This window comes from Barbus barbus (assembly GCF_936440315.1).
Source record: "Barbus barbus genome assembly, chromosome: 11".
Classification (NCBI taxonomy): Eukaryota; Metazoa; Chordata; class Actinopteri; order Cypriniformes; family Cyprinidae; genus Barbus; species Barbus barbus.
The window spans coordinates 23,504,133-23,517,837 of record NC_136739.1 but is presented as its reverse complement, the minus strand read 5'-3'; the positions used below and the strand labels follow the sequence as shown (position 1 = coordinate 23,517,837).

At 36.6% G+C, this 13,705-nt stretch overlaps 1 protein-coding gene across 1 annotated transcript in view; it reads right to left on the bottom strand.

Moving 5' to 3' along the window:
* The window catches only part of LOC306876901 (low-density lipoprotein receptor-related protein 1B-like), a gene marked incomplete at its 5' end in the record, with an annotated part of 297,950 nt that overhangs the window by 198,443 nt on the left and 85,802 nt on the right, over positions 1-13,705 (bottom strand). Inside the window, one exon of the mRNA XM_079428350.1 lies at positions 10,582-10,719. Within this exon, the coding sequence (XP_079284476.1) occupies positions 10,582-10,719 (138 nt within the window). The remainder of the gene's footprint in view (positions 1-10,581; positions 10,720-13,705) is intronic.

Genomic DNA, 13,705 nt, shown 5'->3' with positions numbered 1-13,705 from the left:
TAGAATTACAAATGACCTGCTCATATCATCTGATCGTGGTTGTATCTCTCTATTAGTGCTACTGGATCTTAGCGCCGCATTTGACATTATCGTATACATTTTAAGATCTTGCTAATTACCTATAAGGCCCTGAGTGGTTAGGCACCTCAGTATAGAGCCCTGCACGGGCCTCAAATTTAGGCCCTAGCCCGGCCCTGGCCCGAGACGCTCAGGCCCTAACCCGGCCCACGTCCGACATCTTATCAGAATTACCGGCCCGAGTCCGACCCGAGCCCGTCTTTTTTTTCCCCCCTTCTCCTAAAAGAGTTTATACTACTGTTTAGGCTATTAAAATAGTTCAGTTTAGTGTGTAATGGGAAAATTATTATATTTCATTTTGGTTTTTATTAAGTTAATTTAGAAAAACGTTTGGAGCATTTTTGTTCATTAAGTTTTTATTTTTTAAAGTAACGACCAAGCGGTCAGCTGCATTAGCTGATCATAGCCAATGTTTGATAAATTTAGCCTTCTCATATAATCACGACTTGCCTAAAATAAAATCTATAGCTATACTAAAACAGTTCAAGTATATAACAGTACAGTACAGTTATAGTACAGAACTATTCCGCTGCGCTGAAGTCACTTGCTGCTGCTGCGGGACACTAAACACCATCGAGCTGCTCTCAGTCACGGAACGGTCTCCTGTTGTTTCCACCAGTGCGGCAATTTTTTTCATCACTAATCAATAGACGTCTACAATATAAAATAAGGAGAAACCCAAAACAGGCCCGATGCCCGGCCTGCCTCTGAACTATGACGTGGAAATTGGCCCGAAGCCCGGCCCTAGAGGCGTAAAAAAGTCGGGGCCCGTCGGGCCCGGGCCAAAATGCAGGGCTCTACCTCAGTATTTGAGTGAGCTCTTATCACACTGTAGTCCTTCATGTCTGCTGCAATCTCAAAACTCTGGCCATTTGATAATACCTAGAATATCAAAATCAACTGCGGGCGGGAGATCGTTTTCCTATTTAGCGCCCCAAACTCTGGAACAATCTACCTAACACTTTTCGGGAAGCAGACACACTCTGTCAGTTTAAATCTAGATTAAAGACCCATCTCTTTAACCTGGCTTACACATAATACACTATCACATTCCTATAATTCCAATCCATAAAAGGATTGTTAGGCTGCATTAATTAAGTCAACCGGAACCGGGAACACTTCCCAAAACACCCAATGTATTTGTTACATCGTTAGAAGAATGGCATCTATGCTAATATTAGTCTGTTTCTTTCTTATTCCTAGGTCACCGTAGCCACCCAGATCCAGAGTGTATCCAGATCAGATGGTCACTGCAGCCACCCAGATCCAGTCCGTATCCAGATCAGATGGTCAATGAGCACCTAGAGATGACCTCTACAGCCTTGAATGTCAGCGGAGACCAGGACAACTAGATGAGCCCCAGAGACTGATCCCCAGTGAAGACCCTGTCTCCTAGACGGCCATCGGGACAAGACCACAGGAACTAGATGAGTCCTTTGCACAATCTGACTCTGCTTTAGCCTAGATTTAAACTGCTGATTTTGTCTGGCCAGAGGAGAATGACACTATTTCGACACACTATTTCCCCGTCTAAATACCGTAAAGCTGATATAAAACCACCCAGCTTTATATCAAGCTGATGTAAAGTTGCTTTGACACAATTTGTATTGTTAAAAGCGCTATACAAATAATAGTGACTTGCTTTATTTACTCACTCTCAAGAAAGCCGATATATTTTTCTGCACCTCTATGTTTCTAGCCATTCTAAAGAGGCATCTGTGTATATTATAAGCCACAAGAACACAACCAATCAGATTTTTTGAAGTTAAATAGATCAAAAGTGACAGCAATTATACTGTATTTATACAACTATTTCTATCCATAAATTAATCATAAAAAGTATATAATTTTCAGGGGATAGTTCACCCAAAAATTTAGATTCTGTCATTAATTGCTCACCCTCATGTTGTTCCAACCCTGTAAGACCTTTGTTTATCTTCGGAACACAAGTTAAGATTTTTTTTTAAGAAATCCGAGAGCTTTCTGACCCTCCATAGACAGCAACGCAACTTACACGTTCAAGGCCCAAAAAGGTAGTTAGGACTTCGTTAAAATAGTCAAATGTGACATCAGTGGTTCAACCATTATTTTATGAAGCTACGAGCATACTTTTTGTGCACAAAGAAAATAAAAATAATGACTTTATACAACTTTTTTTTCCGTGTCAGTCTTCGGCGCGTGTTCATGAGATCAATTAAATATCTTTATTTGTGTTCTGAAGATGAACAAAGGTCTTACGGGTTTGGAATGACAGGGGGGTGAATCATTAATATCAGCATTTTCATTGAATTTTTATACATGTTCATGCATTGCCCACCAGATCGCATCTCCAACTATTACTCATTTCAGTGAGCGGCTCAACAGAACTCAGAGAACAACGAAGTAAACCTGTGGCAAATGAATAATAGAATTAAAACTATGTGTGGGCACAAAACATATAAAGTTGTTATTCTTATCAATAACTTAGAGAAGATTCTTTCTTCTATTGAAGATACACATATGGCCTGAAAACTACTTAGTACCCCACCCACACAACATGAGTGAAAAGAAAGAGCAGCAGAAGTCTGTAATTTTACTTCCCCATATGGATTAATTACAGGCCAGCTCTGGAGACCTTCATGGCCTTTGTTTCTCCAAGGTCTGTCTTAATCCAATCATTTGCCTGGTTTTCAGGGCCCCCTAATTAATCTGGGACCAAATTAAGATGCTGATCTTTGCACAAGCCGTGGTCATTGGAGAAGCAATAGTGTTTAATAAGCATGCCATAGGCCCGCCTCTCTGAGAGGAATTCGATTTGTTAAAAATGGCACTCTCGACAAATTAAAGTTCACACAGTATGTATCCAAATCATGCATTCCTGATGAAAACGAAATGTCATATTTATCAAGAGCTGTTTGTGTATGGAAAATACACAAAACATTTCCATAATTACATTGCAATAAATTTGATATAACATGCAATACAATGTTTGGAAAGAACACTATGTTCACCAAGGCTGCAATTATTTGATGAAAAATACAGTCAAAAACAGTATTACTGTGGAAAATTGTTACAATTTAAAATAACTGCTTTTATTTATTTATTTATTTATTTGTTTGTTTGTTTGTTTGTTATTTTATTATTATTATTATTTTGAATAATGTCCAAGCTGTGAATATTCTCGCACTGATACTTAAATGTCAATCCCTGATACAATAAGCATTACGAATTATCTTCTGTATTCAATCATGTGATGGAAATTCCCATATGCAAGACAAAAGCATCAGTGTAAATCATTTAGCATCTCAATACATTTTTAAACCTCCCTTCCTGCAAAGAAAGAATGACGCTGTAATTGGATTTGATATCACCAGATTGTATTGGGTTATTTCAAAACATTACAAAAGGTAATGATTTGACAGATGATTCAGACGATACAGTATAAACAGAGAAGCACATCAAACACTGATGCAAGAAGACTGGCATTTTAAGAAGTCAAAAATAGCAGTGAAGAAGCCAAGCTTTAAGTCAATCACAGATGAGTTTAACTTGTTAAATGCTCAAGCGTTTACTTTTAAAAAGTTGTAAATAAAACAAAGATTGTTGGAGTATATTCTTTTTTCAAGAAAATACTATGTTAGTTTTCGTACTTCAATATTTCATGTCTATTTTAATGTATACGTATAATTTCCTTGAAATTAGCAATTACCAATTTCTGAGTGAAAATTGTTTCTACTTCTTTTATTTTCTTCAGTGTTGGCATGTGTACTGGTGTGTACTGGATTTCAGTTGCATCATGGGATATCACACAACCTTCAGTTTAAAACACCACAAAAGTCATGCATAAAAACCATAAGACAGCTATGCCGCAATCATTACCAACACGACTGCTCCTCCTCCTCAAGATAATCCTATTAGTGAATATAATCAGACAATGAGACTAAAAACGACCGTAGGATCCTGGATTAAGAAGCATTGGTTCCCGGGTTAATCCTCTAGAGTTAGCCTATGCCTTTATGAACTCAAACGGGTCAAAATGTCAATGGTGATTGCTTGTTATTGCACAAATTTGACCCCACATTACAGTTTAGGACTATCCCCAAAGGAGGCATAGTCAACTGCACATTAAGCGCAACCCTGTCATTATACTATTTAAATGAGGTACTTGACTTTCACATTTATGGTAGTCTGATAATGAAAGGTGCGTGACCCACTGAGACTAACAATATGAGCCATCTTCAAACAACAGTGCACTGAAAATCATCGGTTTCATCTGAAAATGACCAGCAGCTAGCGAGGGGAACGCTTAATACGTTCTGGATGATATTCCATATCATTGCACAAAACAAATTCAATAAATATGCTAATAGCTAATGTGTAGGTGAGTGCACTCCACTTCTCTTTAAACTGAAGAGAAAACAGGAAATGGCTTGCACTGCATTTGTGGATATTTACATTTGCACCGTTGTTACCCCTGCCGTCCTGACCCTAGGGGATACTCTTTGTTTGTTTGTATGAATTGTTGGAAATTAAAAGTTAATCAAGTGAAATAATTGAATGCTGTTGAGAAGCAAAGCGAGGGAGGGAAGGTACATCTGTGACATGGTTTTTCATTATTTCGCAAAAGCACCATTCTCTATTAACAATGGCATCCCCCATTTATACAACTATGCAAATGCTTGTTTCACTTACGACAAGTTAATGCCTGCTGATGTGCACATTGATTCATTTACTTTCAGCCAGGTTTTTGTTGAATAATAGAATTAATTAACAAAGTTGTCTTTGTAGGGTAGCATACGCATGGTGATGAATAGAATTTATACCATACATACACTACTGTTCTAAATTTTGAAGTCAGTAAGATTAATAATAACAATAATTATTACATAACTAAATACATAGTATTTATCAAATAATTTTTAATTTAATCAATCATAATTTAATCAAATCAAATAATTAATCAAATAATTTATTTAACTTCAAATGAATGATGTTCTATTCATCAAATAAACTTACAAAAAAAATTATCACTTGTTTCCACCTTAATCTTCACAGGAATATATATCTACATCATCTGAAAGCAGAATAAATAAGTTTTCCATTGATGTATGGGTTGTTAGGATAGGAAAATATTTGGCCGAGTTACAACTATTTGAAAATCTGGAATCTGAGGGTGCAAAAAAATCTAAATATTGAGTAAATTAGCTTTAAAGTTGTCCAAATTAAGTCTTTAGCAATGCATATTACTAATCAAAAATGAAGTTTTCATATATTTACGGTAGGAAATTTACAAAATATCTTCACAGAACACGATCTTTACTTAATATCCAAATGATTTTTGGCATAAAATAAAAATCGATAATTTTTACCTATATACAATGCATGGTTGGCTATTGCTACAAATATACCCCAGGGACTTAAAGGAGACCTATTATGCAAAAATCACTTTTATAAGATGTTTGAACACAGTTGTGTGGTCACAGTGTGTGAAAACAACAAGCCTATAATGTTAAAAATCCACCAACTATTTTTTTTATAAAACCAATAAATCATGAACAGTCTCTCCAAACGAGCTGTTTCAGATTCTCCCTCTGTGCACGTCACCGAGGGGAAAAAGTCCCGCCCATTTTTGACACCCTCTGCTGTATTAGCATAAAACACAGCCCTGAGTGAGAAGCTGCGGTCCGCCATTACTGGAGATATATATAATGTCAGTGCCAAAGAGGCTTTACAAGTGTTGTGTTTTGGGATGCACTAATGAACATAGGAGTCGCTATAATCTCCCCTCATCTGAGCCAAGGACACTGTGATTAAATTTCATTTCCAAAGGAAATATCCCAGAAAAAATTGGTAACGTCCCCTATATGTTTAGGAATTAATACCAACGCTTTGTGCATGAACATTAGCTCCAGACAAAGTAAGTATCATGCGTTTGTTTTCCAAATGGCCTTTCTGAAAGAGCTTCTTGTCACTCTGTAAGGCTAATTGCTAAAGCTATCATTGTCTCTTGTGTGTTTTCACTGATGCTGCCTTCAAGTGCTGCCAGAATGATCGTGAATAGGAATGTGGTAGTTAAAAGCTGCGTATGAAAGCAATGTGAGCCAATCACTTGAAGTTGTCGAGCTCATAATCAGAAGTGGGACTTATAAAGTTTGTGATAGCATGAGACCAGCTATGTTGTTATTTTTATCCTGCCGTGCTCCCCGTCTTTGTAATTCATAAACGCAAATTTATTATGCACAGTATAATCAGATGACTGACTTTGAAACCAAGTAGATAACAGGCTTATAGTAATAGTGGAATGTTTATTTGCAAAGGCTAGCACTGCTAATGCGGAGCTTGAGCTCTTGAAGCTCCGCCCTCTTCTCCGGGAGCAACAGCTCAGTCGCATTTAAGCAACATACTCAAAACAGCGAGTTTTGGCTCGTACCCTAAAAGTGGCAATTTTAACAAGCTGTAAAAATTGATCTGTGGGGTATATTGAGCTAAAACTTCACATATACACACTGGGGACATAAGAGACTAATTTTACATCTTGTAAAAAGGGGCATAATAGGTCCCCTTTAAGACTGATTTTGTAATCCAGGGTCACACACGCACACACACACACATATGTTGTATATATAGTACAGTTATTTCAAATTGTACTAACAATTCATAATCTTACTGTATTCTTGATTAAATAAAGGCACAGTTTGTGGAGCATAAGACTTTCAAAAACCATTTTAAAATGTTGCTGACCCCAAACGTTTTATCAAATTAAACTAGACATCATTAAAACAAACTTTGAATTTTGCTTAATTGCTTTGCGTGTCTTTAAGCATTGATAGATAGATTTGTTCCTGCTTTAAACGGGAGAGAAGCATCTCAATGGATCAAAACAATACAACAGTAAGCAGGGAGTTTTAATGTGCATCACATATGGAGAATTATTTCTGTAATCACATTTCAGGGCTGTGAAGAGACTTCCTTTGTACTGAAAGAGACTTTAAGCTTTCTTCTTTTTTATTTTCTACTTTTGTAATTACTTTAAATGTAATTAAAAATAATTTCTTGGGTCAAAAAAAGTTCTATATATTAGATATATTTCTTCTTCCTCTGCAAATCACTCGCTGTGGTTGGTTGCACCTTAAGGACATTAAGGTAAGTAAGGACATTTTCCTGTCACATATCACATATGCACACTTCAATAAGCCGACAGAACGTAGCTGAAGGTGTTTATATACAGGAAAAAACGTGATAATGCACAAAAATCCATCGATCAGTTTATTCTTAAGCCATTTGTGACCTTACATCAATAAGGAAAAGCAGTTTAACATGTTTACATGAGCATGCGGATTATTAGGCATAGCTGGTTTAAGAACGTGCATGTAAATCTACTCAAGAAAGCCTAGGACCACTCAGTTCCAAAAAGAAATATAAAACCAATGAATCCAAGATTTGGTGATGATAACACAGCATAATGAGAGATTTAATTTAATTTGATTTTTTTTTTTTACCAAATTTGGTGAAGTATTTTCAGAACAGCACAAGGGTCAATCAAATGCAACAAATTACAAATAAGTTAAAAATCATAGCTCTTAACTAGTCCATAGAGATATATAATAATAATAATTTGATGTTGAGTTGCAGCATAAACAGTCAAAAAAGTCTCTGAAAGCCCCTTTGAAAGACCTTATGTACATAACCACCTGTAACTATGACCAAATGCTGTCACCACAGACATTGTCTTGCCACTTGTATGCTCACAGCTTGTGAGGAACTTCTGAAAATTCCACCTAAAGAGCTCATAAATTCAAATGTGCCCTCTTCTCATCTCCACCTGTCAAGCACCAGTGCTGGCTGAGAGGAGCGAGATTTTGAACAGTGAAAAAGAAGCAGCCAGGTGGTGGAAAAGAAAAACAAGAAAGGAGAAAAAAAGTTTTTCAAGCCATCTCTGAAAATCTCCACTCCACTGAAGGACAATCATTAAAATAAAGAATTGCAGAAGTGTGTGAAGGTGAAATGGAATGCTGTCTTCCATATGGGCACAATTTTTGTTTAATGCCCTCCTGGGATTCATTATGTATATTCATTACGAGAGGGGGAGGGAAAGTTTCATCGGAGACCCAGCTGCCATGCTCCAACTTCTCCGCGGTGACCTCATTTCCTCCCATCTGCAGGTGTATGGCTGGAAACACATGTCAAATGTCCTGGCCCGAACTCCTCAGTGGCCAGTGCTTACTCATTAAATTAGCCCCTTTGATGAAGTATACTATGTTGCTTAGTTCAGCAGACGGTTAAATCACCAACAAAAACACGTCCAGACTTTCCACTTCTGTGCCACCTCTAAATCTGTCTTATGTATCATTACTAACATCTGCATGCGGTTTAAAAGCTAATGTAATTTTCCTTGCACATAAGCTGCAAAAACATCAGTTTAGAGGTGAAAAAACGAAACAGAACGAAGATGCTTGAGTAAGGGAACATTTGCGCTAGGACTGCAGTGAAGTAAACGGCAACCCAGAAGTCTGCAAACTGAGCAAGAGTGGAATGAAAAAAGGATTTATTGCCCCAGGCACTCGTTGCTTAATTAGCTGTATCTAAAAACAAATAAATGGAGGAGGAGAACAATGAACATAATGTCTCTTAATGCTTCCTAACACCCAAGGAAAACTTTCTGTGATACATCACTTCAGGCTCTGAGCACCTCTCTCTTTATCTGCAATACATCAAGTCAAAACCTTAATCTTTCTGCCCACTGAACTAGACCCGTCTCTTTCCTTGCGCTGCAAGGCGATTGGTTCTTCTGCCAGAGAAAGATATTTTGAGGTCAGCCATTCCTTTAGGGCAGATAAACCTGAAAACTGAGGTTTGGCTCACAAGGAATGAGCTAATACTATATGGTGGTGAAGGGTAACACAACTAATAATGTCATGTTTATAGATCAATGTAGAAAATACTAAATGACAGGCAGCTTTCCACTGCTTGTGAGGAAATATCATTTGAAGTCAATTTAAAGTGGGACCCAAAAGTAAGAGATCCCTAGTGAAAATAATTATATTTCGAATTTTTTAACAAAATTTCCAAAACCCAGAAATAATTCATCTTAAATATGTGCATATTTTACAGTTAGCTCAGTTGTTAGTTGCAGTAACTTGGCATATTTCTCATTTATTTCAAAAGAAAAAAGACAGAAAAAGAAAAGAAGGGAAAAGAAAAGAAAAGAAAAAAAGAAAAGAAAAGAAAAGAAAAGAAAAGAAAAGAAAAGAAAAGAAAATTACTGGTCTTTTGAGAGTATGGTCATTTTAAATTTGTTAATATTTATTATAAATAAATTATGGAAGTTTCTGCAAATAAAATAAAATAAAAAGAGAAATACATTGTTAAAAATAAAATTAAATAAAATTTAAAAAATTACTTAAAAATTGATGGAACCTTGTATCTGTGTAGCTGTGTAGCAATAAGCATGTAAAAACCCTCCAGAAACAACATGATTCTACAATAAAATAAAATGAGAAATACAATGTAAAAAAAATAAATGAAAAATAACCTGACTTTTGGGCCTAGTGTACATTTTTTAATTACTTTGCTATAAATAAATGACAAAAGCTGGTTTCTATGGGATAAAAAAAATAAAGGAAATGGTGACTTTTTTTCACAATTCTGACTTTTTTCTTGAAATTATAATACAATATAATATAATTTCAGAATTGTGAGGTAACAGAATTGCGAGAAAAAAGTCACATACCGTGAGATAAAAAAAGTCACAATTATCTTTTCTATGGTGGAAACACGCTTCCAACAGAAAGAAAGAAAGAAAGAAAGAAAGAAAGAAAGAAAGAAAGAAAGAAAGAAAGAAAGAAAGAAAGAAAGAAAGAAAGAAAGAAAAAGAACAAGAACAAACAAAGAAAGAAACAAAACTTTTGGATACAACTCAATAATCTAATCTTACAGCATGTACATAAGTCTCATTTCTCCAGCAATACAAAAGTAATTATTATTCTTCCACCAGTCGCTCAAGTCTAGAGAAACATGTTGATTCAACCCTGCAGGAAACCCCTGCAATCCACCTGACATTATAATCTGGTGTTGTTTATATGGGTCGCTGGCCAGTTTTCAGCCAGGCTTTGGATCAAAGGGCAGGATCAGCTGCTCCTGGCACTGCCCAGCTGGGTGCCACACTCTTCCAGTTCACCAAAGGTCACACTCTTGGCCAGCCTGAGGTGTGCCGCTTCTACTAATGGGCATCCACCCAATGCTAACTGCTGAGTCGTTATTGTCAAATCACAGAGTCCAGGTGGCTCCACCTGCTTGCTATTGTGGCTTGGATGATTGTGAACAAGAGTTGATTGTGTCCAACATCGCACCTGCGGCGTCATTCACCTGTTCGCCTTCCATTAGCATAAAACCAATTTATGTAAAGATATGCAGCATTAGGCTGTCAATAGAAAGGCTGTTTGTGTCCAAACAGCGAGCTTACTGATATTGACAGATCAAAATAAATATCTGTCTAGCAAAGACATTATAATCTAGTGTACTCACCTCGACAGTGGACTCCTTCATCAAAACCGTCCTCACAGTCTTTCGCCCCATTGCAGAGCTTGTTGAAGTGAATGCATTTTCTCGTCCCGATACACTGTATGTGATTTAGAGGACATCTGACTATCACCTCCACCTTACCTAAAGAACAGAAAAGAATGATGGTTTGCCTACACGTCTGGTGTGATTATAGCTAAAACATATCATCCACACAGTTTGACTGTATTGTCAGTAATTACTTTAATAACTACTAAGACAGTTTTATGCAAATCTACGTGGTTCAGACAAATGTCGATTGCTTTAATTTGCTAAGCTTTGGGGGATGCAAATGAAAATGGGAAACAATCCAGTTGATTGAATTCAGCTTAAAATGTACTGCCAGCCTCAGAGTGATTTCGTTTTGTGGCAAAAACTTTCCTTCAGCAGCATTTCCTGTCGGTGGTTCTTTAGAGAAAAGCTAATAGAATGGTTACAGGTTTCTCATTTACAATTCAACCTTCCTCTTTCCTATCCTAATGCATGCTAATTTAATTAACAACTTAAAGCCAATAACTCTCTTACTGTAAAAGTAAAGTTCTGCAATGCAATGAGGTTGCAGAAATACTAAGTAGAAGTAGAAATACTAACAAAGTAGAAATGACTAATTATTACCGATTTATTACGAATCTGCAAGGACGGATTAAATTGATCAAAAGTAACAGTAAATATGCACTGTTACAAAAGATTTATATTTCAAATAAATGTTGACATTTCTCTTGAATGTCTCTTGAACTTTCTATTCACAAAGAATCCCGCAGCAAAAACGTTCACAACTTTGATGATAAAAATAATAAATGTTTCTTGAGCACCAAATAAGCATATTAGAATGACTTCTGAAGGATCAATGTGATACTGAAGACTGAAGTAAAGCCATCACAGAAGTAAATTACAATGTAAAATAAATGAAAGTAGAAAACAGTTAGATATTGTAAATATAATGTTTCTCAATACTACTGTTATTTACTATATGCAGTGCACACACACACACACACACACACACACAATGCAATGCAGTTTCCACATACTTTCTATAAACTAGTTTCTGAATATAAAACCAAAAAATTTAAAATTAAATTATATAAGTAAATATTACACAATAATTACAATCAATATGTAGCAATAAGCATGTAAAAACCCTCCAGAAACAACATGATTCAGACATTTACATTTACAAAGATAGCACTCCAGATAAATAATGAAGTTCACTAAAACAGGTTGCATACAATAAATAATAGCATTGCTGTAAATAGCCCTTTTCTTCATAAAATAATTTTAAAGAATACATCAACAGTCTGTAATCGCAGCCACAAATGCAAATGTGTTTACTTGAAGGCATTACTCTGTACAGTAAATAGACGCTCACATGTAGGCTATGCTGCTAAGCTATTCTGGATCACTCTGTGCGTGAGAGAAAGAGAGCACGAGAAAGAGAGAACGAAAGAGAGAGATGGAGCCAAAGCCTCAGAGATATCTATTGACACGGCTGCACCAAGCAGCTGTTTAAAGATTCATGAGGCACGTAGGTGACCCTCATCTGCTTGAGCAGCCACAAGAACACATAAAACACGTCTAAGTGAAACATCGACTTCCATCTCGCACACTGTGAATATGTCACATTGCACCTTAACTACACTGGTATCAATTACCATAACTGCAACACAGCCACTTAGCGTGAGATTTATAGCTCGTGTGACAGGACCTCTTACAAATCTCCGGAGTCCCAGTTTCCTCTGAGCTCTGATCCTACACCACTGAAAACATCCTCCGGAAGAGTCGAGGTTATTCATCAGCTTTCATTTAGACTTCATAAGATAAAATGACGCTGTAATTAAGGGGGTCGTTTAATGAGGGATTGTCATCCCTTAACGTATAACAAACATTTGATTTATCCGCCGATGCACATTTACGCTTTTCACATTTCACGAAAGAATCTCTTTGTCTCACAGACGTTTTCCTCTTTCTCGGTCATGGAAATGTGCTGAAACTTTTTTTTCTTCTTTCTAGACCACCTCTTTCCGAACCCCAAGGATATTCTAAATTAGGGAAAGTCAAATGTAAGTGACCTCAACTTTGCATACTCATATTTCAAACGTGAGTACAAAAGGCAGGCTAATCAACCTCGTGGCTTTTCTTCAGAGAGCTGGAGGAGAAAATTCAAGACGGGCTTTTCAATTAAAACGTCATTTGTTTCAATCCTTGGCCATTCATACACACACACAACTCAACAGATTTAACAGTATCAGAGGGAGTTTGGGGCCCAAATATGTTGATTAATAGCCATGCTAATTTTCAATTAAAACTGTACAGATATACTGGCAAACATCTCTCTAATTATGCATTCATGAAGCACTTTTCCATTATTCATGAGTAAATACAGCAGCAAAACAATCATGTCACATGCATTGCTCTGTTAACGCAGTGGAGTGAGGGGCTGTGACAAACTGTGATTATCCTAATAAAACTGCATTGTCAAATACAGAATCATTCCACTCACAAACTGATTGGGGACTAATCTAATCAGATGAGAGGGAGAGATGAATATTCAGGAGTTTCAGATACACCATGCTGGATAACACAGATGGCGTCTGTGCAGTTGAGAGATGATAGGAAATAATTTATCTTCACCCTGTACCGAATTAGAAGCCAGATAGCACTCGTGGTGAAACATCCTCCATCATGAGAAAACTCATGAAAGTGGAGGCGGAAAACACATGCTTATCGTACTAGCATGTAGGAGAACTGTCAAAAAAAGAAAAAGAAAAAAAAAAGCATTAGAGTTTGGATAACAGTCTATAGTGAATATGTTGTGTACATTTATGCCTTTGGCATTTTAACTTGCATGTCTTGTAAAGTGAAAAGCTTTGTGTTTTTAAGAAACAAATCCAGCATTAACTTTAAACCATCGCTTTAAGCCAAAACACCAGTCTATAATTCATAATAACTCATCCTCCAGTGAAAACGTCATCTCCTGTTGTCCTCTCACATCAAAATCCACCAACATATTTGTTTAGAACAGTTTTCACTGTTTAGAGCTGTTTTTAGAAGAGTGTTGGATCTGTGCACATTTCTCACCTCATTCACTCAAGAC